The following is a 26,417-nucleotide window of genomic DNA, read 5'->3' on the forward strand; positions in this document are numbered from 1 at the left end:
CGCTTCATCGTCGTGTCCACCTGCGGGGCGACCGATTAAAGCGAGGCCCGTCGACCCTGTTTCCGCGCGCTGGGCGGAATCTCGTGGCACGAACTGCGGTGACGATGAACGTCCGTGTGTGCGTGCGTGCTTGTCTGTGCGTGTGTACACACACAAGCGCAAGCGTGTGTGTACACACGCTTGCGCAAACGGGTTCCGGTGTGCGCAATAGCGGTGCGGCGTTTCTATTTGGGCACCGCGCTAATCGTAATCGCTCCGGGGTGCTGGTGGTGGCTGGTGCGCTTTCCTGTTTGTGCTTTTGCGCGAGTTTCCCGCGAGCTTAGCGCGCGCGCACCCGTTGTACGTTTGCGGTCCGCGGAGCTAGCCGTCGGATGAGCCCATGCGCAGGCGCATATCGGCGGCGCTGCAGGGGATCGACGCTGCCGCTTATTAACCGCGGCGGGATCGGTGCGCTCCGTTATAAACGACGTGTGCTCCCTTGACCTGACCTGTGATGGTGCAGTGGGCCGTGCGTGGTTTTGGAGATGCGCTTCGAGGTTGTCGGATGGCGTTCTGTGGGTTGCTGCGACTCGTGTACGAGCGCCGTTAAGAACGAGTGAATTCAGGAAATACGCCTGAATGCAGGTGCTTTTTCTGGGGACTCTCATTGTACCGGAAGTTATGTAGATAGTCTGTGAAAAGTATCCAGATATCTTGCTGTGAAGTTTGAGCATTTTCTGTTTACGGTACCCATGGACCTATGCGACTCTGTACAGATCGCACGTTGACTTCTGTCCGCACGAATCCGCCACCCGGTCCCCTCAAAGAAAATAAAAAGGAGGGGGGGGGGGGGGGGTTAGGTTGAGCAATCCGTTGTCTACACAATGTGTGATTCGTGTAGCATCTTAGGCGCCTCGATGGATCTATAAATTTGAGTTCTTGTGGTTCTTTGCTACGCTGCCTGCTACTGAGTCAGCCTACTTCGGGCGACTGATGTTGACTCATCCCGACGCCTTAACGCGGGAGAAGCGATGGGCGAACTTCTGGTTCCGACAAGCCGACTCGACTTGCTTTCGTCGGCCTCAATTATCTACGTATATATATATAATATGTATACAAATAGAGGATTCGGCCAGAGTGAAGAGAATCGTCGGGCGTCGTCGTCCTGGAAACCGAGTTGGCTGTGCCCTGTCAGTCAGTCGAGGGACAGAGCGGACTATTTACTGGCGGCGGCGGCGTGGAACGAGAGCGGGACACGCTGCCGTCGCCCCAAGGGAAAGCGTCCCTCTGCAGGCGGCGGTGCGACCGGTTTGCCGGCTCGTCAAACGGGGGCCCCCTCCGCGCCGTTTCCAGGTCGCCGCTCTCTTCGCCCGTGGCTCGGTGACGGAGGCTATTGGGGGTAAGGGAACCCCGTCCGTTTCTCGAGCGCCCCCCGAGAATATATGTGTATGCTTACTAGAACGCTGTTTTGTTACTTTATCGAGACATTCGCGAGCATTGCGCTACATATATATGCTCCGTACGCGGAGAAGGGACGAGGAGAATCGCTTTCTGACACACGGTGTCAGAAAGCGATTTGACGGTGAGTTCCTTAGGCTTAGCTCACCAAAACTAGGCGTGGTCTCCAAAACCAGTGCAGACGGATCCAGTGCAGACGGATCGCGTTAGGCTTAGCTGGCTAAATCCAGTGCAGAAGATAAGAGAAATAGTTTTTGATGAGCGAACGCGGGAACTGGAACGTCTTCTGCTGCGGGCGCTTGAGCTATTCCGTGGAAGCAATTCCAGTCGTGGGCACTCGGTATTTAGAGGTCACTTTTCTATCAAGGAGTAGTCGCAAGCATGGTGCTGCTTCACCTTCGTATTCATCATGTCATGACTGGTGAACGGCAGAGATCACTGCACGTGGTACGACTCCGTGAGCGATGCGACGTTACGACATGTGGAACCATCAACTGCATCCAAACGGTTATCAGCAGGTTTCAACAGCTGCCAATGGATTTTAACACGTGCCGTCAGGTTCCATCGGGGTACCGGCGGGCTCCGACAAGTTCCATCAGCCTGAGCAGCCACCTTTCGGACTCGTATGTAGCGTGCCCGGTATCGGATACCACGTCGTGCCAAGTGTCCAATGAGAGCTAGAGGATATCAGAAAGAAACTGCTATTTGTGAACCTTTCCCGATCGTCCTGATAAAAACTGAAGAAAAAGAAATGTTTTCCTCGTAGCTGCATGGGCCCCCGCGCGGGCCCCTCCCTTGCGGAACTGATGAGGAATTCATTAATCGCGAGCCGACGAAAAAAAAAAAAAGGCGCCACGCTGTCTGCGGAATGCGGCCATGGAATTCTCGGAAAGCCGCGGCATTTCAGCGCCCGATGAAAATATCGCGGGCAAATTAATTACTGCGGCGTGTGTGCGCGATCCGGCGGGTTTCGTATTTTGCGCCGCTCTCTTATCGGTTTGAATAGCGCCTCGCTCGCTTCATTCAGACTGCTTTGACAGGTGTCGCGTACACAGCTTTCGTAATAGTAATCTGTGTGTGTGTGTGTGTGTGTGTGTGTGTGTGTGTGTGTGTGTGTGTGTGTGTGTGTGTGTTACGATCGGCCCGCGGGGTTAGCGACCTTCTAGCCTCTCCTGCCCCACGGCGACGAATCGCTTCGTGAAGCTCACAATGCGTCACCCTCGGACATACATGCGAGACACGTTTGTCGGACCGAGTATTGTTCGTTGGTTCACTGTCGCATTCACGGACCAACAGGAGCAAAGAAAACTTCTGGAAAAGGGTGTTCTGAGACCTTCCCTCACGGACTCCGGTGACCGGTCGTTTGACAGACGCTCCAGCTAACTGCGGGGTCGTCCCAGGAATCAAGACGCGCCAGCTTGCGTCTAGCGCAGCAATCACCTGTGTACGAAGCTCTCCTCCTTTCTGTGTTCAGTTTAAAAAGGTGCGGGAGCAATTGTGTGAGCCCTTGCCCTCAACGATGACTTTGGACGAAGGGGGCGGGGGGCACGTTTCCCTGGCCTAGGGGTCCTCGGTGTGCTTCACTTCAGTTATGCTAGATGTAACGTTCTCCACTCTTCATGTAGATGTTGTAAATAAACCCAGTACTCCTCGTTCTCGATGAGAACACGTTCCTAAGTCGGACGATGGCATGGGCCAGCTGCCCCCTTTTACATGCCCGACCACAACTCCTTCAGTGTGCGCGCGCGCCCATCTTCTTCTATTTCTTTCTCTTGTTGCGAAACCATTATACGCCCCACTGAGCGAAAATCCGTCGTAGTCGGCGTGACCGAAAGATGCTACCTAAAATGGCCGACGGCGCAAAGAGTTAAGAACGCGTCAAAAATGCTTGTATCGACGTCAGATTTCTCCGGACGATTCCTGCAAACAAAGCAAATTAACGGCTTTGAAAATAAAATTTGACACATTTCGGTCTGGGTGGGAACCGAACGCGGGCCACCGGGGTGCGAGACAAGCACGCTTTCTCGACGCCATGCCGCGGCTCCACGGTTCTGGATGACTAAAGGTGTCGCCTACAGTGCGTGCGTCATTGGGCACGCGTGACGATGCAGCCAATGGGGAAGAGGTGGCGCCACGTCATGATTGTATAAAACTAACGCGTTCGTGACGTTCCGAGGTCTACAAAAGGTATAATGCTTTCGCGTTCCCATACGTGTGTCCCTGCCGAATTCTTTCTCATGTTATGACGTGCTGTAGTTCGCTGTAAATGCTTATATATATTTGCGCGTGGTCACCCGCACAAGAAAATAATCTTCTTTGTTAAATTTGAAATCGTATCGAAGACGACAACGTTGCTGCAAGAAGGCCCGAACAGGCTTAGGAACGAGCGGCTGCATGTAGGGCACGCTAAGACAAAGGAGCAATTCGTCATTGCAACTCACGAGCTGTCATACTGCGGCAACTGATTTAATATGCGGCAGAGATGTGAGAAACACATGTTTCTAAACGGTGCTCGTAATTGCCCGCGCACTGTCGTCTGTGTCAGCTCCCGTAATGAGCGCCTTAGTATAAATACGAGTGACCCTCCGTGCCGTGCATGCTTCGTGTTTATCGCTTCGCGCGCGTCTACGACCGAAAATTGCCCGCAGATTGCTTTCGTGAGCCCGCCACGTTGCAATGTCGTCCGTCAGCGAGGGACAAACATGCTTAGTCATACCGAATGCTGTACTATACGCGCTCACTCGAGTGCTCGTGTGGGCTCGCATTACGAGCAGAAGAAAGCGGCCCTTGTGAGACGCCTTTTGGCCTCCACGATGGAGTTATTATTATTATTATTATTGGCCGCTCGCTTATTTTCACTAAGCGCACCCGGCCGTGTCCTTTCGCCGGACGTATGCTATAGAAGAATCGGGCACCGTCCGCCTGCCTCACGACGAGGGATTGGCCTTACCGCGGCGCCATTCCGTGTTTACTTGCGTAAAACCCGCCCTCGTGTAAGGCATGCTCCGCCTGTTATCGACGTCTTAGAATTCCAAGAAAGGAAAAAAAAAACTTAAAATAACGCCAAGAAAGAAAAAAAATAAAGCTTGACCGAAGTTGCCTGCCACAATGCATGCATTCGCACAACGACCAGCTTTGTGAATGTGCCGATGATGTAGTATAAGCCTTCAGTGACGACGTAAGCGACGTCGAAAGCATCGAAGAATGAACCGGAAGTTGGTGCTGAGCCTTCGATGAATGTTTGTGTGTCGTCTAGCCAACGTCTGCAATATTATGTGCATCGTTCGCGACGTTTAGTCTGTGGCTTCAGGGGAGAGGGGGAGGGGGGGGGGAGCAGACATATGCCCAACTTGCGTAATAGCCGCACGGTGCCAAAAATTCCGAAGGAAAAAAAAAAGAGTACATGTCTTACACGAGTCAATACGGTATACGAGACCCCTTCGAAGCCCTCTGTAGGCGTCCTCACGCTTATACTGTTACGAGCGAGCGCTCCCTTTGCTCCGAGAACTGGGGCGCTCTGTTGTAATCGTGTCGCCCGCTTTTGTTGCGACGCGCTGGTCTCTCTCTGTCTCTCTCTCTCTTTGGGAGAAGTTGACTTCGCCTGCATGCACTGGCTCCGTGCCAGCGCTGGACGACCGAGCGTCGCGATGTGGCATATTGGGCGCGCTCTGTGTCGTCGTCGCCAACGATCTCAAGAGTGGGCTGGGAACGTTGTCGCAACACATTTCTTTAGGTTTCGACCACGCGACCTTGACTGCACCGTCACGTGTGAGTGAATGGTGTAATTAGCAAGATGGGTTCCTGCGAAAGAAATTGCCGGCCTCGATCGCTGTAGGCTAAACCAGCCCGTAGCTATAGATACACAATCCACTACCATCGCCAAGGATTAAACGCAGCTGGGTTTCGTGTTATGACAGACGCAGTGCTATATCGCGGATGCTGTCGCTTGAAGGTCTGCTTATAACGAGGTTGTTTATGCGGAATTGGAAACGTATACCGCTGTGTATGATAACATATATAGTACATTAAGTGCAGGACGTTATTCAGTATACTTTGCTAGATAGCATATACATAGCGTCAATTAAATAGAACGTTTCACGCGGCTATCCCGTTTATAGTGCTAGCTTTCTGTCGCTTTTGCGACATGGGCCCTGTTTGTTATGTATAGAGGTCAAAAATATAGTTTCACCTCCATATATAAACTCGCCGGAACGGCAATGACGTCGTGGAGAACGGGTGCCGTCGCAGTTATACATTTTGTGCACTTATATTTAGCGAACATAACTTAACTGCGAGTCGGCCTAGTTGGAACCGATTCATCTTAAAACTTTTTTGCGCAAACAGGGACAAAGAATAGAAGAAACACAAGGAGGTTAGAAAGCGCTCGTCCTTGTGTTTCTTCTATTCTTTGTCCCTGTTTGGTTGCGCAAAAAAGTTTTAAGATGAACATAACTTACTGAATAAATTGAGGATCGTTGCCGTCTAGGAATATTGGCAAGGTTCTTGTCTCTTCCTAAGCAGGTTGGAGCGAGACCGTTTTGAGACGAGTACAGAAAGAATCGCACGTTGATCGACCGCATGTGATAGGGAAGCCACCACGGACGCCATGAACAAGCTATCTTTCTTTCTCCCTCGATTGGGGTGCTTTTTCACGTACAGTTGGCCGCAAAAGTTTATGGGTAACGTGATTGGAAAACGAAAGCTGAATTTCCACGAAGCCTGGGCAGACAGCCTCGAATTCAGTTTCAGTCTGTAGCAGATTTAGCAACGTACATCACACAGCCTATATACACTGTGACCCGATCGAAAGTATTGGCGCCGTCATGCCACATAACAGGGCAGAAACTCACATTTGTGGTGGTGGTGGTGATAAACTTTAATATCACATTTGTGGAGCAACACGCGTGTCTCGCGAACTTTTGTTCACAACTCTACGTACTGACGCGCGTGTGGGCAGGTTTAAAGCCAGCGATCATAAGCATATTCTCACGGGCGTTCCCATCTCACTTCAGGGCGTCTTCCCTCATGCGTGATCCTCTAGTACACGCGTTATATGTATACAAAAACAAAACAACAAAAAAAAACCGGCGAACTGCACTACGCTTCTTCATTGTCATGCGCGATCTTGGACGTTTACGGCAGGAATCTCACACCTATTGAGCGGCCGCCGCGCCGCCGAACACGTTATTGCACCGTCTTTGTGTCCCGCAGTCATCATCCCGTTTTCTTGCGAGTCGAATTGATCAATGCGTGGCACTGGGCCGCGAGGCGTTCGTTCTTGGACGATCGATGCCGCTTCGGAATCCGCGCGTCGCGTGCGGTCTATCTCTCCCTCTCTCCCCGCCTCTTCATTCTTTTTCTTTTTCCCTTTGTCCTTCATCCCTTTGTCTCGCCGAGCGCCCCGCCGCTTTGTGTCGGCGCGCACGCGCGCGTGCTGTGCATAGTGTGTTTGTGTGCACGTGCAGCGCTCTTGTCGAAGCGCTCGCCGCAGGTGGCGCTGTTTATTGGGAGAGCGAGGATGGCAAACGCGCGCGTCCTCTTGCACTTCCTCGGTGTTCGCAGTTTGATGCAGGCTGCGCCCCCGATATATGTACATGCGCGTAGCGTCGTGTTCGAGAATAGCGCCTGCGCGCGTGGTCGTCGTCACACTTGGCCGCTTTCTCTCTCGGCGTCGTGGCGGTCGCCTTACTTCTTCGGGGTTACCAGGTTAGTCGGGGTCGCCGCTCGCCTCCCGCTTCGGAGGAGTCTTTTTCGGCGCCGGCGCGCGAGGACCACCGCTGAGAGACGACGAGCGCTCCTCGGCCGCGGGGAGGTTGGTCTGCATTCGCGCGGTCGAAGCCGGGCGTATAGTAAAACGCCGCTTACGGTGCGGTTATAAAGTTCGTGCGCTTAGTATTTAGCGAACAGAACTTACTGAATAAATTGAGCATCGTGCTCATTGCCGGCAAGGTTCTTGTCTCTCCCTGACCAGGTATTGAACACGTGACAGATGCGGGTGTGATGCGCCTTCGTGTAAGAGGTTTCGTGTACGAGGAGGGCGCTTTCGTGTCGGTAAGACATTAGGTGTGTGTGCCCGTGAGCAAGAAAGTACACGGACCGCAGGCCCACCGACAACAACAAAAAGACTTGAATTTAGTCGTCATTCAGACGCAAAAAAAAAAAAACTGAAATCGAAGAATGCACTGGAAAGTTGGCAATGCGAAGTTAGAACTGCCGCGCCGACTTTCGAGTGACACGGAATTCGAGGAATTCATAAAATCGGCTTTCTCGCGGAAACCTTGGCGCCTGTACTTTTGCTCGGGGGGAGTATGCACGTGTGACGTTACAATTGCACGTGCAGTGCGCGCGTCAGGAGTTTACGGACCGCAGTGTCGGAGAAAACGTTTCCGAGCAGTTCGGGATCGTATAGCCGGTAAAACCGTACAACAATATATGTCGGTCGTTCATATTGACACGTGTACTTGTCTTTATCGGGCGACAAGTTTTGCCGCCTAACAAATATTATCGCACAGCGCGGGACGCGCCTGCATGTATCCGAAGTTTGTATGTATCCACACGCCTGCATGTATCCGAATATGTATAGCGCAGGCTGGAAATCTGAATAGCGCGCTGCGCCCCGAGGCTGCGGAAGTATTCAGATACCCGCGCGGTCCCTAAAGTTCCGACGCCGACTGTGTGTGCGTGTCGCTGTGCGGAGCACGGGCACGGTCACCGTGATACTGCTGCATGCCAGAGGAAACGATACAAGTGCAAAATAAAACAAGTACGCGCGTGGCGGTATATATATGCCGGATCTCGTGCGACAGTTCAGACGCAGTACCAGCTTCGGACAAAGCATGCAGCGGAAAAGTGATGCATCGAAATGTTTTGTGCTCTAAAGATCCATGCATCGCATTTGATCCATGCATCGTGTTTTCCGCATTAAAAATTTCCCCAGCTGAACTTAAGACGGCCCTGACTGCGCTGGTGTGCCTTTCTGCGAAACATTTAAAAAAAAAAGGGGGGGGGGCGGGGATATAAGCCCGCCCAGTGAAGAACCAATCCCGAAAAACCGGTTATATTGAACAGCACAACACAAGTGCACCGTCTCGGAACAGCCACCACTGCAGGCATGTTTAGATGCAAAAAAAAAAAAAAAAGCCCGCGGTCGTGGTTGCGGGCGCACCTTTATGCGGATGGCGGCGTTTATCTAAAGATCCTCCGGTTTACCTTCCGTTGATAGCTAATGTTTCCGGTTCGCTCGCTTCTTTGTCCCTTTTAGTGCGCCAGTTAATGCACCGCAACTTCGATGTTTGTTCCGTTTCTGTTTAACGGGTTAACCTTCGGCGCATTATCAAAGCGACTCTATTTGGCTGGGCCCCGCCGCAGTCTCCCTGATGTGTGTGTGTGTGTGTGTGTGTGTGTGTGTGTGTGTGTGTGTGTGTGTGTGTGTGTGTGCGTGCGTGCGTGCGTGCGTGCGTGCGTGCGTGCGTGCGTGCGTGCGTGCGTGCGTGCGTGCGTGCGTGCGTGCGTGCGTGCGTGCGTGCGTGCGCGCGCGCGCGCGCGCGCGCGCGCGCTTATATATATAAAGTGGATGGGAAAACAGCGCCGCGGTAGCTCAATTGGTAGAGCATCGCACGCGAAATGCGAAGGTTGTGGGTTCGGTTCCCACCTGCGGCAAGTTGTTTTTTCATCCACTTTAATTTCCATTAGTTTATCTTTATTAAGCACAAGTAATTTCCCCTATGTTGTCCTTGGTGTCAGTGTTTGTTGGCTTCTTATGATATGACTATATATATATAGTAGACATTCAGCTCGGTATTCGCAACTGGTTTTCTGTAACGGGTGTATACGCTCTGTGCGTCGTGACCCCTGGCGGTGTCGTGCGCCTCTCTGACCCGCCCAAGGTCTCTGCGCGCTTCGTGCCTTTCCTCGGTGCCTGCGCCGTACGCGTGCCCGCGGGGATGATCCGAAAAGAGCCCTCCGCGATCGTCCATTCGGCGACAACAAACGGGACCGCACGCACGCACCGGGAAGTGGAGCGCTGCTGCTGCTGGCTGCCGCCGGAGCCGCGCCACGCATCCTTGGGTCTTGCGGACCCGATGTCGCGGGGCCGTCCGTGTACGTCCTCCCCGCGATCACTTATCTCTGCTGGCGTTTCCTCGTCTGGTGTGGTGTCGCCCCGTGGCCTCTGGTCGCGTCTATAGCACGTGCCCCGCCATGCTCTGGCCTGTATCGTCGAGCTGCATGGGTGGCGTATGCGTACGGGGGACGCACCGTCCGTTTCCTCTTTTCCTCGCTCGTCCGTCGGTCGTGTTCTCTCTCTCTCTACTATGCCCCAAATTGTCAGACCGAACTTTGTCAGACGAACGAATTGTCAGACCTTAGCAGCGATGGCTGCTAAGGCTTCATAGACATTATATAGAGGCCTCATAGGCGCTGCCTGTGCTGCAGCTGTCATCACTCATTCTTGACAGGAGTCGCCATAAAAGAAGACACTGTTTGTCGCACTTCGAACCTGAGACGATGCATGACTTGCAAAAGACGCGTCGTGCCGTCGTCGCTGTCATCGTCCTTGGAGATTTTCTCCTCGTATCATCTATAGCTGTTTTGGCTGGTATTTGATTGTTTTCGTTGTGTTAGTTCTCTGCTTTCTCCCCCTTTTTTATGTATTGCTGCAATACGCTTTCGGCCGCTGCGATAGTTGTGTGCACGTGTATGTATGTTGTGTACAGGGGGAAGCGGGTGGGGGGAGGTCACGAGTATTTGTCTTCTTGTGACGCGATCAAGAAGAGCACCGTTCTGTCAAGCGCAACGTAATTCGCAATGCAGGCCGGATTCACGCATGCTCACCAGGAGTGTACGGGTGAACGGCGGCGCCTTTGCGCATTACACACGCCGCGAAAGGCGCTCCGCCGAGCGTGTCGCGACGTGGTTTGCGACTGTGCAGCGCTTTCGTGGAAGCGCACCAGTGTGCAGGGAAAGCGAGGCAGCCCTTTAATGAGAGGAAGCGGCGGTCCGCGATGAGCCAGAATGGACCGGTCGCGATCCAACGGTGGGAACATCTTTCGTCCGCTTCATATAATCGCCGCTGAATCGAGTAAAGACGTCGGCGCCGCACGAGGGGCGAAGGCGAAGCGCGTAAACGATGAACGCAGAGGAGGATGAGGGAGGACGACGACTCGCGTATACAGTGCACGCTGTATACGTGGTGGTGGCCCGCCTCTTCTAATTTTGCGGCGGCGGCGCGTTTCCTCTTTCCCACGGGCCTGTCCGCGGAGGGATAGCTGGGCCCCTCTATAAGGGGGGGGGTGTCCGGTTGTAGTGTCTCTGCTCCGTGGCCGTCTGCGTGTCCGGCGCCCCGTCAAGATGCGCCGCGCGGTTTCCGATTGCCCTGTGGCTTTCGAATGGTTCCTTCGCGACGGGCCCAATGAGCCGTGTACTATAAATGTATACGTATTCCTCGTCGAGCCGATTCTCCATGAGAAAAGGAAGAGCGCCGACGGGTTTTCTCTCTGCTCGTCGCCTGGCGTTGCGGCGAAGGAGGAGGAGGAGGGCAGTGTGTTTGACCTTAGTTCAGGTGCTGTTTGCACGTCCCACGAGCGTCGCGAATAAAGCGCTGCTCTTCTTGCGGTGTGTGTGCGCGCGCCTTCGGCAAACCTCCGTTCGCGTCCCCTCGACAAGGTCAATCGGTATGCGTGACCTTTGCACAAGCGCGTTGCCGAGCTTCGCTCATCGTTATGCTCACAGCTTTCTTTTGAGTATTGGTCTTTTCTTTTTTTAATGCTGAGCGCAGCAGTTACATTTAGTGCGTGCGAAATGAGCCGATCCTGTTCGCCCGTCCGCCACGCAGTTTCAGGCACTTCGCGAAGCGCGACGCAAAGCTCTCCGACCCGAGATCAAAATAATGATTGCGTGGCTTCAAGACGAGTGCTCATCTCGTGCATCACACCGCAGACGGCGTCGATCGAGACGTTGTACCGATATTCCCGTATTTGTGAAGCAAATGAGCGTTACTTAATTAACGTGCTCCAGCAGCAAGGTGCGTTCAGTATAGCAACCACCTCACGGTACGTTTTGCATGTCCCGAACGCCTAGTAGATGGCGCTGTATATAGGCAGAGCGCCTCCAGAAAAAAATCCAGAGATCGCTGGGCACGTCCTAATGGATGCTAAGGGATTCACCCTGCGAGACCAGTACGCATCGTACACCTTCAGTAGCGCTTGTATTTGAAGTGGACAGAAGCATCAACCGGTCAGCAGTCGAGATAAACAACAGACGTTTAGAGTATTGGTGGAAAAAAGAAGCAGCGGAGATCGATACGACAGGATCATGTACCATCCTAGGTAGCGTTGTATGGTAGATAGAGAAGTTTTGCGGGGAAAAAAAAGAAGAGGTCAAGGCGGTGTATTCAAAACGCTACGATGAGAGAGGGGGGGGGAGGTCAACCAGATATCGGTCTCCGGTTTGCTACCCTGCACTGGGGATGAGAGATAGGGGTTATAAAGAGGACAGAGAGGGAAACAATAAAAAAGAAAAACACGCACACACGGAGGCACACACACACAAGAGGCGTTCCAGTTAAAGTCGTTCACACAGGCCGGTAGATCGCAAAATGCGCAATAGTGCTTGCACGGCCTTCTTCTGTGACGGTAGGTCCTTTCGGTGGCGTAAAATTATTTTTTCCGATAGCGGTTGGCCGTCCAGCTACGATGAAAAACATGTAATAGCATACCTGATTAAATCAAGCAGGCTAGGTGACTCATCGCCCCGTTTCAAAGGGGATGGCAATAAGTGATCATTTCCGAGCCCCTAGAGTAACTGTTTCTACTATCTTTACATGTCTCTGTTGCTGCATGTTAGCTACGCGCTTCCTCAGACAGTAGGGGGAGCCACGTTGTCCAGCAGTTCTAAGACGGCATGTGTATGATCTGAGGTTTGTACTTTCTTTTGTTATGGAATACCTTCTGCTTGGCATCTCGATCTTAACTTACCGCTGCCAAAATTAGCATTTGCTTGCTCCGTGCGAATGTCGAGCATTACTTGCATAATGTCGCATTTCGCTTTTTCCACCAATAGTGATAGTATATGAACTCGTCAGTCACTTAGTATATCGAGGCTTGGCCATATAGCTCCCCACTAAAATTTTAGTATGAAACTCTATCGGCTTTGGCCTGCCTCGACCAGGTGACCGCTTACGGCGATCTTTCCCGGAAAGCCTTTCGATCCGATGACGGTGAGTAACATTGTCATTAACTTTTATACTGGTGTGGTCTGGCCAACATTGGGCGATTCGAGACCTACCTTCCTCTCCGATTCGGTAGGTCTCCTTGTCATCATCCTTTGTGGTCGAACACCCGACTTGCCTCGGGCCGTTTGACTCACTGCGCCACTGGGCCCGGCCCGCCTTCGGGACGCGTGATGAATTGTAATGGCAATCGAGTTCGGCGTTTGCGCAAATACGACGTCGTCCTTGGAGGAGCGCTGGAGCCAGTTTCATGTGAACGGTGTCGAGCTGGCTGCAACGATTTGTCCGCCGTCTGGCGCTCGATAAGGCTTTGCGAAATGGAGACGTAAGCGCTTGTGATGCACACAGTCCTTTACCGAGCGAACGCGACTTGTCTAAAATGCGATTTGTCTCGTTCAACAGAGCCGTTACATTTGAAGAAATTTACCCTCGGCAAACGTTTTCCTTTATTTGTTTAGAAGCGAAGGGGATGGCGAGGTGCTCGTTCCACAACGTTTACGAAGATAGTACTAGTGCACCTTGGACATTGACCCCCATACCCCCTCTGCTCTTAGCTCTGTTTCTCCCCCCTAGTGTAAATAGCTGCTTGGAGTCGGTAATAAGTACGCACAACTATGCTCACGAACTGTCTCTGCTTCGTGGGAGAAAAGGATTGTCCTTTTCTAAGCGCTGACGGTTATTGTAAGAGTTGCCTTTGCCTTCTGTGTGCAAGAAGAGAGGATCTGTTCCGTCGGCACGAGTAACAAAAGCCAGGACTGTCGTGGGTGAGAAGGGGGGGTGGGGGGCGCCTTTCGTGGGCAACGCCGGCGGCACGGCCGTGTGCGGTACCTCCTCCTCCTCCGCCGCCCGTTCTCTTTTGTCGGCGCGGCGCGCCGCGTCCCGACAAAACGCCGATTACGGCGCTGACAGCGTGATGAGCACGGTTCGAAGCGGCGCGGGCTCTCCTTCGGCTTGGCTGGTAGGGGGACCGCCGCCCGTGTGACATGACGACCGCATGCCTGGCTGATTTCTCTTCGCACGCCTCTCTCCACCTCACCCCTCCCCTCGCGACCACGGCACGCTCACAACAGTAAGCGGGACCCTCTTCTTCGACCCTTTCGATTACGTGTTCGCTTGTGTCTGTTGTCGTTGTTCCACCCGACCCCCACTTGGTCCCCGCCGCCGCTCTTGTGCTCTCCCTCCAATTTCGCCTCCCCCCCCCCCCCCCACTCCTCACAATTCCTCCCCGTCCCAATCCGCCCTCCGCGCCCAACAACCGCGCTGTGTAAGCTTCTCGCGCGCCATGGGCGTGGGACATGTACGTACTCCTCCGCGTGCGCACAGGGTCAGCAACCTTCGTCTCCTTGCCTTGAGCGCGCGAGATCGATCAAAGCCCGTTACGAGCGAGCGCTGGGATGCCAGGGGGCGCAGAAACCCCCTGGGTGCTGTTTGGAATTCGGGTCCTCGTCTCGCGAACCAGCGCTTTTGGAGGGAGCGGGGTTACCACTGACGCTGCGCCGTCTCTCTCCGCCGCACCGTTCCGTCGTCGTCCTCTAGTCAAACACGCGCACACAGCTTCGACGGCGGCGGTCGGGTGTGAGCTCTGGAGCGGCGCACAAATTGAAGCCGGGAAGCGCCCGACGAGCGGGGGGGGGGGGGGGGGGGGGGAGGGGGTGCTCCGAAGTGACGCCTATTGTTTCAATCCTGACGGCTGTGCGCGTATGTACTCGAGGCTGTCGCCGAATGCGAGGAATGCGTTTTGTCAGCCCCGAATGTTGTCAGCCCTTTATCTCTCGGTTCGACCGTGCGCCACGCGCCAAGTCCTGCGCGAAGAGCGATTTTGTTCGCTCCGCTGCGCGCGCGCGTCGTTAATTTGTGCGAGAGGGATGGAGCGTCTGCATACTGTTTGCGAGAAGAAATCGTCGAGCTCCCGAAAGCTTCCGTCGCCCGAAAATAAATTGTCTGCACTCTCGTTACCGTTGGACGCGCTGCCCGCGTCTCGCATGTAGCAGTTTCGCGATCGGCGACTCGTTTAATAATCTGTCTGCGTCGCCTGCGCGCTGCGCGCGACTCCCTTTTCCGGAAGGTCGAAAGTTGCAGCTCTCGCTGGGACCGACCGTTAGGCGCCGGATAGGCATATATACGTCGCGTCAGTCGCGTCGCAAGACGGTGACGAAGGAACCGGCGCCACAGCCCGTTACATTTTTTTTTATGTCCGCGCCTTTCACCAGGTGCGCATAAGATAACCGAAATACTTTCGCTCCCGAGAGTGCGAAAGTACTTCGCTTCCCGCCGCGCCTCTATATACTTCCGCGTTCGTTGCGTAAGTACAGCGACACGGTGTGTATTAAAGCGTCATGTCTTCCGCCCGGAGCTGCGCGCCGTCATTCGTCACTCGACACGGCGGTCGTATTTCATTTTACGCGAATACGATTTTCTTCCGCGCGCGGCAGCGACGTCTTCCCGGGAAGTCGCGGGACGCGTGCCGTCGTCTACGAAGGACTTGGCACCTCGTCAGATACACGAGGCCGCCGTCGCCAGCAAGCGCGAGGTGCGTGCGTGTGTGCGTGACTCCGTGTATGGGCTGCATAGCGCCATTTACATACATACTTCTCAAGCACGCATGCATGCATGCGTGCCGGCGACGAGCTCGAGCATCTCTCTCTCTCTCCCTCTCTCTCTCTCTCCCACATATCAAGGGCGCAGGCGCGCTGTTGCCACATGTGCTGTTCTCCCCCCCTGCGCGCAGCGTTGCCTGTATGCCTCGGGCGCTCTCGAGGGGGCCTCGGTTGCCGTTGGGGCTGCATGCCACACGCTTTTCTCCGCGCTTCTCTCTCTCTCTCTCTCTCGCTCGCTCGTTTCTTTCTTGTTTGCTTCTTCCACGATTCGATCGTTCACGCCTAGCTGCGCGCGGCGCCATCGGTGGGCGTGGTGCGTTGCGTGCGTGCGCGCGCGTGCTGCGTGACGCGCAGTGTGTAAACGCACGCGCAAGTGAACAGTGAATGTTGATGCGTGGCGTCGTTTTTTTTTCTTTTTTCCTTCTTCTGCTACTTCTTCCAGGATGGCACTTGAGACCTCCAGTGGGTTGCTCCCGTTCCTTTTGTAAAAAAAATGCGCCGATGCTCGTTCGGGAGTCCAGTCTTTCGTTTCGCGCGCTGCAAATGTAGTTTCACGTGAAAGCTTCGCCCGTGAACACGTACGGTGCGTGCGTATTCCGAGTTTCTAACGCCTGATTGGGGAAAAAAAAGAACTGCACTGAAAAGCTTAAGCGTCAGCCGCTGCGATATACACAAATATGTTACCTGACTGTACTTCAAGCAAGCGATTCGACGTCATATACACCTTTTATGTTGCACGTATTCAGCAGTAGTATAAGCTGGATCGGGAATTTTTTTCAGGATGTCGAATTTTGTCGCTGTCACTTTTGCTCTGTCACCGCGCGTAAGCTCTGCAAAGCAAACTACAAATAGATAAACTCACACAGCCGCTCGTACGAGGTGTTCCAGCGAACAGTTCAAAAGCATTTTTAAACTTGCCTGCGGCAGATTGCACAATTCCAGTCCATGAGCTGGTTTACTCGAAGAGGGCGACATTGCTTGCAGAAGAAATTTAAATGCATAATCGACTAATTAACAAAAATTAACTTAACGTATTGCCTTATTACCTTATCGCCCTTATTGTAATTTACAAATTCTAGCCGGTGAGCCTGCAAGGCACATCCACCCGAAAATGATAAGTGAGCATGACACCATTTACGACATATGCGCGTTCAAACTTGCGGTATAAATGCACTGTATTTACATTTACTTTCTTAACAAAATGTCGTTTTTATTCATTGAAGCACGAAATTAACTGGAACGCCAACGCACTTCTCCGCAAAGTTCTGGAATGGAATTAAAATCTCGGAACTGATGCCATCCTGAGAATTCGTTCTATATGGGACCTCGCGAACTGCCCGGCTACAATTTGTAAATTACAATATGTGCCACAAGCAGTTAGGCAATAGCTTAATTAGTGAAATCTTGTTAATTAGTCGATTGTGCACTTCAATATTCTGCAAGTAATGTCCGCCTCTTCCAGTAGACTAGCTCGTGGACTAGAAAAAAAAATTTTTTTTGAAAGCGTTTGCTGAAACACCAGGTATGTCGCCCTTCATATACATCGATGTTAATTTATGTCCGACGAGCGAAGAAGCGTCGCGAATGAATCAGGTTGGCGTTTCACTCGACACATTCCGGAAACCGCGATATATAGTGTCCTCGCTTGAATGCGCTTACTTCTGGAATGTGTAAAGACACGCACGCGAACACTTCCACGTGCGCATGTGCATGCATGCGCGTAGGTTATGGCATATACGTGTACGCACGTACTGTACTCGCACGGATGTACCGTCGTCGTAAATTATGCAGCCGCAGGACAACTTGCCGTCGACTCCGCTGCAGAGTCGTCACTGTGTCGGTATATACGTTGCAACCTTGTCCTTCCGTTAATGAACAAGCCGGCAGCGAGCTGTCGCTGCAGTATTGTCTCTCGCCGCGCGGCCCCCCACGTACGTAGGGGCAACGCGTCCAAGACCGAGCGGCAACTATACTGCGGGGGAAGGGTTCCGGGAAGCCGACAGTTTCCAGAGAGCAGAAGCAAATTAAAAGGAACAAGGACGAAGCGAAGCTTATGATAATGAAGAGGAAACGACGGCGGCGGTGGCATCGCTTCGCTTGTCGGCGCGCGCGCGCGCGCGCGCGTGGTGTTTTCGTTTGTGTGTGTGTGTATGTGCGTGTGTACATGATCACTCGCGTTTGCAGGTTTGGCGACGTGCTTTCGGCGTTGCATGCGCGGCGGGTGTACTATATGCTGCTGCTGCTGCCGCCGCCGCATGCAGTGTGCGGCTCTCGATGCGCGCCGCGGTGTTGAGGGCAATTACGGCCTCGGGGCTAATTGCGACCGCTGATAGGGCGGCGCCGACCGACCGCGCGCCGCACAGATTGCGCGCCCTTCTAATGGTCCTCGCGCGGTCTGTTTCCTAAATGAATTCGCGGCTTGCTCGCTTCCTACGCTGGCAGGCAGGCAGGCAGGCCGAGCGAGCGAGGAAGGCGGGGGGGAGGGGGGAGCGTGGCGCTGATGTCCCCCGGACGTCGTCGAGCGTATCTGAAGCGGTCGCCGTGCACGCGGACCCCCTCGACGCGTTTGCGCGCCCGTTCGGGGGGCCATAGTGGCGCAGGTGTACCGTCCAAACTGCCTCGGAGTGTCGTCTGTTCAGAGAGAAGCTGTCGAAAACATCCGGGGTGTGATCCCTCTCTCCCTCCTTTCTCCCCCCCCCTTTCCCCACGCTCACGACCACCAAGAGACACGGTGCGTCCCATACGGGTCGCACAAACGCGGACAAATGATGCGTGTTTTGACGAAGCCGTAGGTACAAACGTTGTGTATAGTTGTAATATACGTAGTACTTAGTTATACCGTAGAAAACGTCGCAGATCGAATGCAACTGCACTGCGAAGCGCGCTGATCGAGGCGCACATGTGACCACGCTACTTGCGTGGCTTCCGCAGCGTCGCCTGACAACTATAAGATGTGCGGTCAGAAGAGAAGAAAAGAAAAAAGTTTCGGACGAGTGATTGGGCGGCACACTGCGTGTATAGGGTATGTGCTATACAGCCAATCTGCGCTACACGCGGCGAGTTCGAGACGAGTTCTCTTTTCTGGTCTCCTAACGACGCCATTACTCCCGCCGGTTCAGATCTTTACGCGGACACGTTCTTCGGCTGTCATCCGCGACCTGACGTGTCGCGACCGCCGGCAGTTTCGCTTCCGCTCTGCCCGCCTTTCCCCCTCCCGTTATTTTCTTTTTCCTCTTCCCGCCACGTAACCACCGAGTTCCGAGAAGACGAGTTCGCGGGGTTAGTAGAGTCCGCGCTATAACATACGGAGAGATATAGAGCCCATACAGCTTCACAACCCTTTTTGCGAAAAAACAAGAACGATCCAGACACAAGTCGAGAGGAAACCTTTTTTTCTCTCTCTCTTATCTTTATTTCCCCGCTGGCCAGGACAGGCTAGCTTTCCGTGAAAGGAGACGCCGCGGCCGGTGAAACGCAGCTGCGCGCGATTCCCGGAAATTGGCCGCACCGGGGCGCTGTCACTGAGCCGTGCGCAGCGTTTCTGGGCGCTGCACTATACGGCCTCTCTTGCCTTTCGCGTCTCTAGGACGCCTCGGGGTGGACATTCCGGGTGGCGATCGACCGGCGGCCTCGCCTCGCACTCCTTCCGTTATACCTTCTTCGCCGCAGTGCGAAGCCCCCCCGCGGTTCCAGCTGCGAGGGGAGGGCGGGAGCGATGCGGGAAAAGAGGAAGCCTGGGAGTGCGGGCGGGAAGACGGACGATCCGCTCCCCGTTCTACGCCGGGCAAAAAAAAATAAAAAAAAGGAAGCTCGCGTTGCGGGCTGGGCTCCGAAACCCGAGCTCTCTCTGTGCGGAATGACGCTCGTCGCGCTCCTGTTCGTCCCTCTTGCGCCTCCCCACTTTTCTTTTCTTTTCCTTTCTTTATTTCTTTGTCGGTGGGATGTCATTCCATCCGGAGTGCAGTATAGGAGTTCATATTCCAGCGGCAGCAGCTATACTCTTCTTCCTTCTCTTCTGTCCTGGGTGAACTAAAACTAAAGAAACGCAGGTTCTGGCCTCCCCTGGCCTTAATTCGGAGAGAATAATGTCGCACACCGAAGACACTCCTCCGCTCATGCGGAGAGCGAGAAAGGACGGCGAAGTGTGCAGAGGCGCGGTTACACGTGGTTACAGCTAAAGGATATATCAAGTCCCCGTAAAGGAAGGCGTTCCCCACAGAATGAGTCTGTCTTGTGCGTTTGTGTCTGTGGTCGTACGTGCTAGTTATTGGCCGAAGGAGATGCATCAGCTAAGTGCGTGGACGAGTGTACGTGCCTTGAGGGCTTTCGCTGGTCAAAACGCATGACTTGCTCGCTAAACTGAAAAAGCGATGTTGGCTCGAAAAGTAAATATATAAAGAAATAAAAACGACTCTTGGGGAATATCGTGGAAAGGTACAGAGCTGTGGTGCGTCGCCAGTGACTAAGCTGTGCCGTGTCGGACCAGCCATGTTGCCGTTGATTGCGCCGATGGCGGCGAGCACCCGCGCCGCCGACGACGACGACGAAGAGGCGTGCGCAGTTCCAACATCCGCGTCGGGGGGCGGCGGCGGCTCGGCTCCGGGGTCACCATGTACGCCGCCAACGGCAGCAGCAGCAGCAACAGCAGCAAGCGCTTCGTCACGGGCTTCCCGTACATCGCCAACTGGACGCTGGTCGAGTTCCGGCGCCCGCCGCCGGCGGACCGCGTCTGCTCGCTGTGCGGCGTGCTGGCCGGCGAGACCCTGTGTGCGCCGTGCAAGCACGTGTTCTGCCGCCGCTGCTTCCAGGGCTTGGCCAACGGCGAGTCCGTGGTGTGCTGCCCCGTGGACGGCACCGACTTCGGCAGCCAGCAGGTGCGCCTGGACCGCACGGCGCCCGACGTGTTCCGCCAGTACCCGGTGGGCTGCAAGAACAAGGGCTGCCTGCACGTCCCCACGCTGGCCACCTACGAGAAGCACATAGCGCTCTGCGAGCACCAGCTGGTGCTGTGCGAGCTCTGCTCCCGGCGCCTGCAGGTGTCCCAGGTGCTACAGCACGTGCGCACCGAGTGCCGCAAGGCGTCCTCCTCCAAGGCGGCCGCAGCGCTGGACGCGGTGGGCGCCGTCGGCGGAGACGCGCGCGTCGACACCCCGCACGCCGACCGGTGCGAGGTGGTGAGCCAGGAGCTCAAGTCCCTGCGCATGACCATCCACGAGGAACTGCGCTCGTTCCGCACCGCGCTGCAGGAGGCCAAGGCCTCCCTGGCCGACGAGCAGCGCCAGTGGAGGAAGAACTCCGCCGACGACGAGTCCACGGCGCAGCACCTCCTGCTGGAGTCCGTGGGCGACACGCTGAACCGCGAGCTGGGCGCCGTGGAAGAGGACAGCCCGCCGTCGTCCTGCTTCGTCTGGAAGGTCACCGACTTCGCGCGCATGAGACAGGACGCCCTGGAAGGGCGCACGACGTCGTTCAGCAGCGACGCCTTCTACTGCGGAGGAGCGGGCTACCGCGTCTACCTGCAGGGCAGCCTGGGCAACTCGACGGAGAGCAACAGGCCGTGCCTCGGGTTGTACTTCGTGCTGACCGCGGGCTCGTTCGACACGTCGCTAAGCTGGCCGTACGCGCAGAAGACCTCGTTCGTCCTCATCTCGAACTCCGCCGAAGGCATGTACAACATCCAGGGCGACATCCGCCCGGAGTCCGAGGGCGAGGAGTGGGGCCACTGCTTCCGCAAGCCCCGGCCGGGCGAGGACAACGAAGGGTTCGGCTTCTCGCAGTTCATCACGCTGGACGACCTGGCCAACCCGGACTACGGTTACATCAAGGACAACTCTTTCGTTGTCCACTTCCTGACGCAGCTCAGGGTCTAACGTCGGCGGTGACGTAATCAGCGACGACAACCGGCCGCGAAGAACGTCGTTACGAAATAAAAATTGGTCCCCCCTGCGGTTTCATGTGGCAGTATTCGCTGTTTTATGGAGTGCAGGACCAGAGTTGCAGAACATTTTCCTAGATATGGAATTAACATCCTCCGGATGACTTGTATATGTCTTGCTTTCGATGGTCATGGTATTCGATGATGATCGCACGGTAAATTCCCGGGATTACGTGGAGCAAATTTGCCCACTTCAAAGCCTGCGATAACACAAACTGGACATTTCACATGAAACAAAGTATATTGTTCTCGATAAGGGTATTTTTAGTGTCATGGTTTTCTCGGCCCGGATGAACGCGCGACTATATTGCTTTCGGCGTGCTCGCGGGCTACCTGAAGCATAATTACCCAGTGCTCGGCACATCCGCGAATGCGTCATTTGGGCGGCTCTTTCGTGGCGAAATGCTTTAGCCTGCCACTAAGCGCCTGGACGTTTATTGCGCATTCGGCCGAGCCAGATTAGCGTGCAAGCACGCGTTCGAGCCTAAGTGCATTAGTAAGTAGAGAGGGTGCTTCGCCTGCGGAAACAATAACTCGCTTAAAGAAGCACTCAAACGGGCAACGCGGCCGGTGCAGTGACCCGCCCTTTCCAGCCGTCTCCTGCAAAGGAGCTCATCGCCGTCGTATAGTTGGGCAAACGTGGTTGCGAAAGATGTTTACGCCGCTGACGCATAGCGTTGCGTTCCTGTTTCTTGTGAGACGTCAGGAACACCATGAATGGCCCGGGCAGCAGCCTCGCTGCACAAACAGCGTTGCACAGGCTTGGCGAAAAGAAAAAAAAAAGAAAACACATTCGTCCGGTCCGCGGGCGACGATCCGGCGCCGGGACTCGAGGTTTCTTTTCTCATTTCGGCGGCTTCGCGTCGGCCGTAAGGGCTCCTTTCAAATATCTCTCGCAGACGTCTCTCATTGCTTTTTTTCTTCGTCTGTCCCTTGTGGCGTGGCCCCTTCAAGGATGGACGCCGCACTCTAGTACCGCAGAACAGGCGCGCACGCATGCATATATCCGACGGTCGCCGACTCGCGCAGGCGGTTTCCTCCTCTCGACACCGCTGCGTTGCTGGTAAAGCATCTAACTGGCAGGCAGCGGTGCGGCGTCGTCTGCTGCAGTCGCGCGCATTACGAAAACGGTGCGCCAGGCGCGTGCCGCCGATGTGGCGCAAGGGGTCGTTTGGACGACGCGCGGGTTGGGGGGGGGGGGGGGACGGTCCTTCTTGTTTCATTTCTCTTCTTTCATTTCTCGGCGGCGGTGCTCATGACTGCACCTTGCCTTCGACGCGGCGCTCGACGCTACGTACCAGCGCGCAGCAGCCTCGCCACTGATGAAGTCGAGCGAGCGCTGTGCCTCGGCAGCGGGTACGTGCCTCGTTACGCGACGTATGTGTACCGTGTGCCGCCCCCCCGCGCGCGCGCATTCGCTGTCGTTCCGCTGAGCGACCGCGCACCGTGTTGTGCCATTACCACAAGCCCGGATCCCGAATCTGCAAGATGCAGAATCTATCCTGCGAGCGCCACAATTCTCCCTTCACAAGTCAAGATGCTGCGCCTTCGTGCGGGAGAGGCCTCGGCGAAGCAGCGTGTTTAAACGTGTTCGCGTGTGCCCGACAGCCCGGCGCCGCACCTCCCTTGCCTGGAGGTCACCGCGCGCGCGAACTTTGAACCGGGTGGCCAGCGCGGTCGCTGGTTGGACCCCTCGGACGACCGTCGTGTGCTGACTTTGTATTGGGCCGGTTGAGTGACAATGGGCCTCGGGGATTATAAAAGCAGTGACACGCCGCTCGAAAACAGGATCAGCCGACCCACCGAGAGAGAGTGTCGCTCCCGACTGGGGGGAGATGTGTCACGCGTTTTCGCCGGACGCCGTCGTGCGAGAACAGTCGCGTTTGTGTGAGCTCTCGGCCCCAGTGCCGATCCGTTCATGTCCTGTATGATAACCTGTATATAATGTACAAAGTCCCTTTTGTTATTCTCATCGACGCCAGGCTCGGAGTCTTCGCTACCAACGCTCTGTCACGAAACGGGTGACGAGCGCTACGGGACCACAAAGCCGTAATCGTGGTGCAGCGGTACAAGTTCGTAACACTGGTGGCACCGGTTGGGTGTCGTAACACTGGTGGCACCGGTTGGGAGTTCATAACACTGGATGGCAGCTACGGGATTGACCGGCATCAGCTACCTCGGCGCGGTGAGTGCCTGAAGTTTACCTCAAACACCAGACTTTCTCTGACACAGGTTATAGTAGCTCAGGGATTGACTTGGTGTTGCATTGTGATCACCTTGTGTGTTTCAAGCCTAGTAAGAGTGTTTTGAAATCCAGGGGATGCTGAGGGGGTAAACAGGGCAGTGTGTGAAATACTTGCATATGTCTTACTAGTAGTGTTATAGTAGCGTACGGCAGGTATTTTCAAAAAGGGTAAACAGCAGGAGGACAGTGTGAACGATGGAGAAGTACAAGGTGAAGGAACTTCTCGAAATTTGTGAGGAGTTGGGCATTGAGTTGGGCTCAACCAAAAGAAAGAATGCGATCCTTGAGGTCATGAGGACCGGGGACGTAACGGCTGAGGAAGCCGCTGAGGCCTTGGCGGGTATCAATGAACGTCGGGAAAGGGAGGAGAAGGAACGTTGCGACCAGGAACGGAGAGAACAGCAACGTCGCGAGGAGGAAAAGGAGGAAAGGAGAGAACAGCAACGTCGCGAGGAGGAAAAGGAGGAAAGGAGAGAACAGCAACGTCGCGAGGAGGAAAAGGAGGAAAGGAGAGAACAGCAACGTCGCGAGGAGGAAAAGAGGGAGAAGGAACGTTGCATGGAGGAAAGGAGAGAGATCCGTGAGCACGAGCTTAAAATGAAAGAGTTGGAGACCCGAAATAGCTCGCCAGCGCCTAGTCTCACTTCTAATGTTCCCAGAATACGCGATCAACTTCCACCCTTTGTCGTCGGAGAGGATATGGCCAAATACCTCGTGAAATTTGAGCACGTGTGTGAACGGAATAGCATTGAGCGATCCCTTTGGGCACAGAATCTGTTAGCGTTGCTTCCTGGGGAGGCATCAGACGTAATAACTTGCTTATCGAAAGAGGCGTTTGAGAGCTACAGTGATGTGAAGGAAGCGCTACTGCGGAAGTACAAATTGTCGCCCGAAGCTTTCCGGCAGAGGTTCCGGTATGCAAAAAAGGGTAAGGAGTCGAATGTTGACTTCGCGTTTCGTCTAAAAGCCGACCTGGTGGAATGGCTGAAGGGCGAAGAGGTTTACGACGACCGCGACAAAATTGTCGAATGCATCGCGTTGGAGCAGTTCTACCGTTGCATTGATGAGGATGTCCGGCTCTGGCTGCAAGATAGGCTAAAGGAGGTTAAGCTAAACAAGGCAGCAGAGTTAGCGGAAGAGTATTACACACGCCGCAGCTTGCACAGCAAGGCAGTGCGCGTAGAAAAAGCTGATAGAAGAGATGTGTTTTACGGGAAGCCCGACGAACGGAAGGAAATCACGCGTCGCGAGTTTCGGGACGACGAGTCCCTTCCCAAAGAAACTGTAAGGGATGGACAGAATGCATCTCAGAATGATGACGATGGTCCGAAACAGCGAAACGAAATGACGCGTTCTTTTGAAAAACGGAGACCGTTAACCTGCTACAATTGCAAAAAGCAAGGGCACATCGCTGCAAGCTGCCCAGAGAGAATTGCTTTTGCAACGATACAGGAAACTCACAAAAACATACGTCTATTGGAGCCCTATGTGCAGGAAATTAAGGTAAACGGCAAGAAGTGCCGAGCACTGCGGGACTCTGCAGCAACTATGGACGTTGTTCACCCATCTTTCGTCTCCTCGAGTGATTTTACGGGAGAGTGCGTGAGGATACGGCAAGTGGCCGAGAAGGAGAGTGTCTGTTTACCGATCGCAGCGGTTATCATTGAAGGAGAGTTTGGAAAACTTAACACCGAAGCCGCTGTGTCAGCCGCCCTCCCGGAGCAATTTTCCTACCTCTTCTCAAATAGCTCGGAGCAGCTGCTGAGGGATCAGGGCAAATCATTCTTTGCCGACGTGGCGTACATGGCCCCCACGCGATCCAAAGCGCGCCCGCTGTCGAGGGAACTTGACTTAGCGTCGGTGAGCGAAAGGCGGTGCGGCACACGGACCGATCACGGTAACTTGAGTGGCGAGCAGTCACGGGAGAGGCAGAGCTCGGAGGCTGGCCTAGGCGAGCGGGTCCTGGAGGTGAGTGGGAGTGACGCGTGCAGTGCTAGCCGCGATAGAGACGCGACGCCGCAATTAGGCGACGCGGGCTCCACACTCGCTCCAGTTTCCGCCAGCCGGCAGGAGCAGGCTGCAGTTGAAAGAAAAAGTCTGATTCGCGAGCAACAGGAAGATTGTTCATTAGCCGATCTGAGGAAGAGCGTCAAACGGGGAGTGGAAAAAAAGGGGGTTTCATTTGGCAAGGAACCTGGCTTATTGTACCGCCGCTACACGGATAAGCAGGGTCGCAAATATAAGCAGCTTCAGATTCCGCGAAAATATCGCCGGGAAAAATGAATGACCTCATTTGCTTCCTCAGAAGTATGTTTTCGGTCCAAAGCGATTTTAAGGGGACCATTCTATTTGTAATTATTATTGCTAATTAATAATTGTTTCTATTTTGGTGTGTTGTTGATTTGAAAACTGATTGTTTGAGCCTTGTGTGCTAGATCGTACACCTGCCTCTTGTTGCAGCGGGAGCAAAAGGGGATAGCGATTAATTAGGTTGATTTGAATTATGGCTTTGTCTGGTGTTTGACGGGAGACAGAGGGCACTTGTTCGTGTTGGGTGTTGCCTTTTGCCGGTCGGTTTTGCAAGCTGCAGAACGACCAAGCGGGACCAGTGGCGAGAAGCAAGGTCTTAGGAACGACCCGAGCGGAGCTGGTCAAGGTGCCTTGGCGACGACGTGGTGAGCAGAGCTCCTGTCCTGGCGAGTCGGACCTGGGCACGTGAGGTTACCTGGCGTCCCGACACTGGACGTGAACTTGGACGAGCCTGACGAACGTGCGCGCCTGGCATCCGAGCCACGTGGAGGCAGCTCGTCTTCCCGGCGCCTTATCTGAGGGCGGGGATGCTGTTGTGCCATTACCACAAGCCCGGATCCCGAATCTGCAAGATGCAGAATCTATCCTGCGAGCGCCACAATTCTCCCTTCACAAGTCAAGATGCTGCGCCTTCGTGCGGGAGAGGCCTCGGCGAAGCAGCGTGTT

At 54.6% G+C, this 26,417-nt stretch overlaps 2 protein-coding genes across 7 annotated transcripts in view; both read left to right on the forward strand.

Moving 5' to 3' along the window:
- The window catches only part of Sema1a (semaphorin 1a), a 149,438-nt gene that overhangs the window by 95,112 nt on the left and 27,909 nt on the right, over positions 1-26,417 (forward strand). Inside the window, exon 1 of one of the 6 annotated variants that reach the window (XM_070532061.1) lies at positions 22,504-22,552. The exons of 4 other annotated variants lie outside the window; for them this stretch is intronic. In XM_070532061.1, the coding sequence (XP_070388162.1) occupies positions 22,519-22,552 (34 nt within the window). In that variant the 5' untranslated portion in view covers positions 22,504-22,518. Of the gene's footprint in view, positions 1-22,503; positions 22,553-23,364; positions 23,382-26,417 lie in introns of those variants that run through there. One more of the 6 variants, XM_070532064.1, reaches the window with a different exon arrangement.
- LOC139054665 (TNF receptor-associated factor 5-like) lies at positions 19,789-21,211 on the forward strand. Its single transcript, XM_070532058.1, has one exon. The coding sequence runs from the start codon at positions 19,872-19,874 to the stop codon at positions 21,129-21,131; it is 1,260 nt and encodes a 419-aa protein (XP_070388159.1). The 5' UTR covers positions 19,789-19,871; the 3' UTR covers positions 21,132-21,211.

Source organism: Dermacentor albipictus, chromosome 1 (genome assembly GCF_038994185.2).
Source record: "Dermacentor albipictus isolate Rhodes 1998 colony chromosome 1, USDA_Dalb.pri_finalv2, whole genome shotgun sequence".
Classification (NCBI taxonomy): Eukaryota; Metazoa; Arthropoda; class Arachnida; order Ixodida; family Ixodidae; genus Dermacentor; species Dermacentor albipictus.